Consider the following 7,376-nt stretch of genomic DNA (forward strand, 5'->3'; position numbering starts at 1 on the left):
CTGATCTTCTGCTGTAAAGGCAAATCTAGAATTTGGTGTATTTGAATAGCACTGATACCTGTGAAATCTATCTGGTCGTTCCAGACATTTCTGTAGACTATGATATTTGAGTAGAGGGACTTTTTCCATAAAAAATATGTACTTTTCCTACTTCTAAAAACACCCGTATCAACTAAGAAAGAAACCATGGCAATCGGCGCTCCTTGCTAACATTAGTCCTGATGGACTATTTAAAGGGTCAACGTCTCACCACCTCATATGCTGATCTATCCTTTTTAACTCCTTGTTCCTGACTACTATCCTGACTCTGCCATGACTTTTGGCTTTTGTTACTGGATTTTACATCTGTCTGGCTTCTTAGATTTGTCGCCTGGTACTTGTTGTCCTACTACTAGTTCTGACTCTCAGACAATCCTCTGACTGCGTTGCCGTCTTATCCTCTGGCTTGTTGCCTCCTGACTGCTCCAGTTCCATCTGTGCACCTGCTGCCAATCAGTGATTATTCTAGGGACCGCAAACCAGTAATCCGATTGGAAAAGTCCATACCGCTCGTGTGAGGGTTAAGGGTGAAGAACGAGGATTTTCCTTAGGCTCTACAACCCAGTCTAGCCAACGCCAAACCGATTTGCAGCTTACAGGATTCCCACCTTTGGGGAGAGACGTTAACAAAGTTTCGACATTCATGAGCAGTCACTTAATTTGCAGTTTAGATCGGTGCAATGTTCCATAACTGGTGAAAATGTAAATTTTTGTACAAATTTAACATGTTTTAAAACCCAATAACGACTAAAATACCCAAGATTGATCAAGTTTAGAGAACTGAAACAATGCACTTTTCCCACAGTGAAGATGAAGTGCTATGACGTCACTCACTATGATGTCACAGGATCTAGGCAAGATCGTAACATTGACCGTTGCAGCCGTAACAGTCCACTGAGGCCCTTTACGACTCCAGCTCATGTTGAAGTTGATAAAAACCTTGTCTGAAGTGCAGCAATACTGAAATATTTGGCATTTAGTCCTATTGGGACACACCGGAAGAAAGTTCATTAAGTCAAATCCCTTGGAAGTTTACATTGGAGCAACCTAGATAATTTATGTAATGGGTTACAAGCAGAAATGTAGACTTATCCTTTAATTACCCTAAAAGGATCCAATTGGCCAAAAAAAGCTATTAAAAAAAAATGGCTATAATTATATTATCATATAAATTATCTTTATTATTACTATAGTTCAGTTTATGTTAGTCTTTGGTCTGCTAATGGGCTACACACTGCAGACTATTATTAATAGGGCCAGTATATAGTCAGAGGGGGAACGGCAATTGCAGTGTATTTTTAATTTGGCCGGTGGCTTCATGAATATTTTTTAATTACTTTGTTGACCAAAGGGATCAGTATCAGGAATTACAGCTTATAAATGACATCACAGACAACCCCAAGACCAGCTGATTGTTGGGTGAAGTTTCCTTCATCAGCTCCTTTGCCCTTCGGCGGTTGCTAAAGAGGAATTGTAGTATTAGGCTGGATTCACACGACCATGTTACGTCCGTAATGGAGGGACGTATTTCGGCCGCAAGTCCCCGACCGAACACACTGCAGGGAGCCGGGCTCCTAGCATCATAGTTATGTACGACGCTAGGAGTCCCTGCCTCGCTGCAGGACAACTGTCCCGTATTGTAATCATGATTTCAGTACGGGACAGTAGTTCCACGGAGAGGCAGGGACTCCTAGCGTCGTACATAACTATGATGCTAGGAGCCCGGCTCCCTGCAGTGTGTTCGGTCCGGGACTTGCAGCCGAAATACGTCCGTCCATTACGGACGTAACATGGTCGTGTGAACGCAGCCTTACAAGGGGCCATTCAAAGGAAACGCCGTCCATGTGTTACATGGATGGATCAGCTCAGTCAGAGCGATTGCTGCTGCTTGTTATGGGCTCTCCGCTCTGGCTCATACAAGGGTTAGGGTATGTTCACACAACCTATTTTCAGACGTAATTCAGGCGTTTTATGCCTCGAATTACGCCTGAAAAGAAGGCTCCATTACGCCTGCAAACATCTGCCCATTGCCTGCAATGGGTTTTACGATGTTCTGTTCCCACGAGCCTTTATTTTACGCGTCGCTATCAAAATCCGGCGCGTAAAATGACGGCTAGTCAAAAGAAGTGCAGGACACTTCTTAGGACATTTTTGGAGCCGTTTTGTCATAGACTCTATTGAAAAGAAGCTCCAAAAACTTCCATGAAAAAAGGCTGCGAAAACGCAGTGAAAAACGCGAGTTGCTCAAAAAACTTCTGAAAATCAGGAGCTGTTTTCCCTTGAAAACAGCTCCGTATTTTCGGACGTATTTTGTTAATCATGTGATCATACCCTTATAGGTCAAGAATCCCCTCTAGAACATCAGTATGCCCTAACCAATGTATTTCCCAGGTCAGGGCCGGCATTATGTTTGATGGTGCCCTGTGTGGTAGATTCAGTTGCTGCCCCTCCCCCCAATATAATGTAAAGCCATACAGTGTACAAACAACCATGCCATAAAGTATCTAATAATACAGTATGATGCTCATATATCAGTGATAAATGTTGGGCAATTAAAACTTCAATACAGTTACCCTGATAACAATGCCATAAGTGCCGTCACCATCATACACTACCAATATATTCTGTATAGTGACTAAGTAGCAGTGCCACATGATGCCCAAATACCTATTGCCATAAGATTCATCAATAGCTCACTTTATGTAGGGAGCAGTTATTTGAGCACTGTATGTTGGTATTATTTGAGCTCGGTATATTGGTATTATTTGAGTACTGTATGTTGGTATTATGTAAGCACTGTATGTTGGTATTATTTGAGCACTGTATGGTGGTATTATGTGAGCACTGTATGTTGGTATTATTTGAGCACTGTATGGTGGTATTATTTGAGCACTGTATGGTGGTATTATTTGATCACTGTATGGTGGTATTATGTGAGCACTGTATGTTGGTATTATTTGAGCACTGTATGGTGGTATTATGTGAGCACTGTATGTTGGTATTATTTGAGCACTGTATGGTGGTATTATTTGAGCACTGTATGTTGGTATTATGTGAGCACTGTATGGTGGTATTATTTGAGCACTGTATGTTGGTATTATTTGAGCACTGTATGGTGGTATTATTTGAGCACTGTATTTGGTATTATTTGAATACTGTATGGTGGTATTATTTGAGCACTGTATGGTGGTATTATTTGAGCGCTGTATGGTGGTATTATTTGAGCACTGTATGATGTTATTATTTAAGCACTGTATGTTGGCATTATTTTGAGCACTGTATGGCGGTATTATTTTGAGCACTGTATGGAGGTATTATTTTGAGCTCTGCATGGCGGTATTATTTGGCATTTGCATTGAGTTGCACTGCTACTTGTAGACTGTATGGAGTGTATTGTGGTTGGAGTCCCGTATAACATTTAGATAACTGTATAGAAATGCTATTTCGACAATGTATATCACTGCAATTTTGCGGTCCATACTGTATGGAACTGTAATTTTATGGTAGGGTTATATGTACACTGTATGATTGTACATCATGGGGGGCAACAGAAGGTACCATGTCGGGTATCAACCAATGTAAGGCCAACCCTGATCCAACCTTGACAATTTAAGCCATCTTATACATTTCCAAACATGTTTTCACAGTCCGTATGCTCACACTACTGGAATCCAGTATTTTCAGCTTGGATTAGCCGCTCACTTAGCCAGTAATTTGCAGTAAGATAGTTATGTTATACACCTGACTGAGCAGACTTTAAATACAGTGAAGATTTGTGAGCCCAATCTCTTCAAATTCTGCAAAGAAGCATTGGAATATACTGCACGCATTAAACTCCCTGTAGACTGAACACTTGGACACAGGGTGGTAATTTCCATTGGCAATGACTACAGAAATATATTGGGGCTACCTAAAACTATCAATTAAATTGTAGGCTTGTCTTTGAACACCATGTTATAGCTTATATATATATATTGATAGCCTTACAGCTACTTTCACAATTTTGCAAAGTCTGAGATAAAATCTCCCAGCATCCCCTACTTGTTCAGTGTCTGTACAATGCTCACTCTGGTGATTTGCCTTCTATAAATTTTGATCTTAACAGCAAGCACTGTATGTTCATCTGCAAGAAAAATCTCTTCCAGAATGAAGAGTAACCGAGAGCATGACATTATATGACCTCTACCATGCTGTGAGGGGTGTGTCTGGCAACAAGTTTGTCGACAGTTTCTTATAACAACCAGCAGAACTATATATGCAGTTCTGGGCTGCTATTGTTATTCCCTATCCGCACCTTGACGTATTAGTGGCAGATTGGGCACCTTGATGTACTACAACATCAAAGAGATCACATGGGCATTGTCACTTTGTGGCTGTGATACACAACAGACTAAATCACATCAAAAATGTCAATTCCAGCTGTTAAACACTTCAATGGTGCAAGCAAAGATAATCAGGGCGCTGTGCAAGGGAGGAACCCCCCTAGTACCGGTGATCGGAGCGGTTGGATCGGTTATTATTAGACTGGTTTTTTTTAAGGAAGTCCCTGATTTCAAGCATTTTCCACCTTGGTGATAGGCAAGAGAGCTGTGAGAGTGCTCCTGTCAGTCACAGTAGAGCCATCTGTTCCCAAGCCGGCAACTACTGCTGTCCATCCCCCGTCCCAGCCCTGATCAGTGCCCATGGACTCATAATATGTAAAAAGTTGAAATCACAGTTGTATAACGCTTCTCTCATTGTCTCTGTTTTTTAGGGAACTTCTTGTTCTTCACATCACCCGGAGGTCAAAGTCCCACAGTGGTCAGTCCATGGCTGAGAAGTAACAATCCAAACTGCAAAGTGGAGATGGCTGTTTTCCTGCAGAGAACTGGGAAATATTCCTTACGGCTTCATCCAGACAATGTGGTGATTTACTCCATGGAGGCACCAAGTATCCTGGAGAAAAGCCGGTGAGTTGCTCTAATACAACTGCAATGAATTGGACGTGAAGTTGGTAGTAAACATATGATATACTGTATCCAATGATCGATGTAATATCTACTACTCCAAATATCCAATCAGAGAAAATAGTAGTGCAAGAGGAAGGGACTGGGACAACACAGGAATATCCATCTCACACGTGTCTATATTGGCGTCCGGAATATATTCTTGGTGTTGAGTAGTTTTTCCCCAGTTTCCACCACCTGCTGGCCTCCACAGTGGTGGCATAACCTTCCTATATATCAGCTAAGACAGGGATGTCCAATCTACTTCCTAACTTTTGCCTTACAATTCAATCTTTACCATGGTATTTTATCTTTTCTCTAAAAAATGTTTACATCTAAGGCTGTTCTTGCATGGCCGGATTATTTCAACTGGTCCATGGATCAATGAAGAAATGGACGATGTAATAGGGAGATCATGGCTCTCCCTTACTGTCTGACTCTTTCTTTATCAAATATGGTGGTTGGGAATAGTCTTCGCAATGAACAAGATATTTCCTTTTTCTCGTCACGTGTGCACCACTCAGTAAGCCACCAAAAAGGTCTATGAGAGGCTCCAGTTGAAGAAGGTTCCAACCTACAGTAGGGAGGAGAACATTCCGGTGCTTTATAATTTCTTCTAGATGAGATGGTGTCCAATCCAAAATGACCAATGACCACTGGTCTCCTCCCCTGCACCTATGGACGTAACTACCGGGGTAACAGGTATAGCAGGGGCAACCGCAACTCATTATCTACTAATGGCAGTTGTCTTGGAGTTAGACCCTCTTCTACGTTTTGCTATGAGACCCCAAATAAATGAGTCTTTCCGTCTACTACAAATCCGGTGTAGAAAAGCTGAAAGGGCGGCTCTTAACGTGCCTGGTCTCCATTGCAGACATAGCAGTGGAGTTTATTTTGCAGTAAGATGCTGTCCCCTTTACTAAAGCTGGTGTTCAGATGCTGCGGGGCGAGCAGAAGTAGGGGGTACAAATATGCCTATATTGGAATAGGGAATCTAATTTTGGAGGAGGACTAGCTTTGCCTGTAAGAACAGTCCATGTCCTGCCACCCCCTGGTAGTCACTAGTATACAGGAGAAAGCCCCCTGTGCGTGGTTGGACCTCTCATGTGAGAGTTTTTAGAGGTGAATACTGGCCACGGGGCCGGTCGATGATAAAAGATGGCCTCCTATAGTCAGGACAAAGGGGTGCGCCAATTAGTGGTAGCAGGACTGGCAAACAACGGCGCCACACAGAGCTCTATCGGAGCTGTATAACCCCTTTGGTCAAATATCATGGAGGGTGATGCGTATATCTTTTGTTGAGTTATTTTAATGCTTTTCTGTCCCTTTAAAATATTTATTTTTAAATATATCAGACTCATAAATACATCGTTACCGTTTGTAGTTAAGCTTCATAATATGATGATGTCTGACCTGTATGAAGAATTTTATTGTTGTCCAATTGATGTTCGTCATGTGTATGATATTTTTTTTTTATTATTTAGCTATTTTAAGCGAGATGATCCTGGGGTACGGAGTTGATTTCACAATTTCATTGGTTGTTATTGGAATCTGCCAGCAAGATGCATACGGGGGAGCAGTTATATAGTTCTTTGTGTTAACCCCTTGCTGCTGCAGCCATTTTTCGGCGTTTCATTTTTTGTTTTTCTTTCTTGATTTTAAAGGCTATAAAAAAAAAAAATTCTGTCAAGATAGCCGTATGAGGGTTTTGGGTTTTTTCTCAGGACAAATTGTAGTTTTTAATGGCACCATTTACAGAACCATATAATATACAGAAAATATTTAAAAATTATTTTGTTGGGGGAAATAGGAAAAAACAGATATTCTTCTATTGTTTTTTTGGGTTTAGTCTTGACGGAGTTTACCCTGCAGTAAAAATTATATGTTAACTTTATTCTGTGGATCAATATGAATATGGCGACACCAAATATATATATAGTTTTGTTTATATTTTACCAATTTTACAAAGTAAAGACCATTTGTGAAAATTCTGAGTTGCCGTTTTCTGAGACCAATAACTTTATTCCTTTTTCATCGATTGAGAGGTGAGAGGGTTTGCTTTTTGTATACATTTTATTGGTCTCGTTTTAAGGTAATACTTTTTATTGCATTTTTGGGAGGGAGGTAAAGTGACCAAAAAACAGCAATTCTGGTATTTTTATTTTTTTTGTTGTTTCACTCTTTAGGTTAAATAATGTTTTATATTGTAATCATTCAAACTTTTACAGTGATACCAATTATGTTTATTTTATTATTTTTTTACATCTAAGCGGTAAAATGGCCGGGATCAGACTTCTCTCTGAGCCGGCTGTTAGTGCAGGGTGTTAGCTGTAATACAGAGCTGACACCTTC

The 7,376-nt window shown here is 40.7% G+C and overlaps 1 protein-coding gene across 1 annotated transcript in view; it reads left to right on the top strand.

The window, feature by feature from the left end:
- The window catches only part of LOC142760579 (ALK tyrosine kinase receptor-like), a 358,286-nt gene extending 353,294 nt beyond the window's left edge, over nucleotides 1-4,992 (top strand). Inside the window, exon 4 of the mRNA XM_075863768.1 lies at nucleotides 4,793-4,992. Coding sequence (XP_075719883.1) covers nucleotides 4,793-4,992 — 200 coding nt within the window. The remainder of the gene's footprint in view (nucleotides 1-4,792) is intronic.
- Nucleotides 4,993-7,376: the final 2,384 nt, after the last annotated feature.

Source organism: Rhinoderma darwinii, chromosome 4 (genome assembly GCF_050947455.1).
Source record: "Rhinoderma darwinii isolate aRhiDar2 chromosome 4, aRhiDar2.hap1, whole genome shotgun sequence".
NCBI lineage: Eukaryota > Metazoa > Chordata > Amphibia > Anura > Rhinodermatidae > Rhinoderma > Rhinoderma darwinii.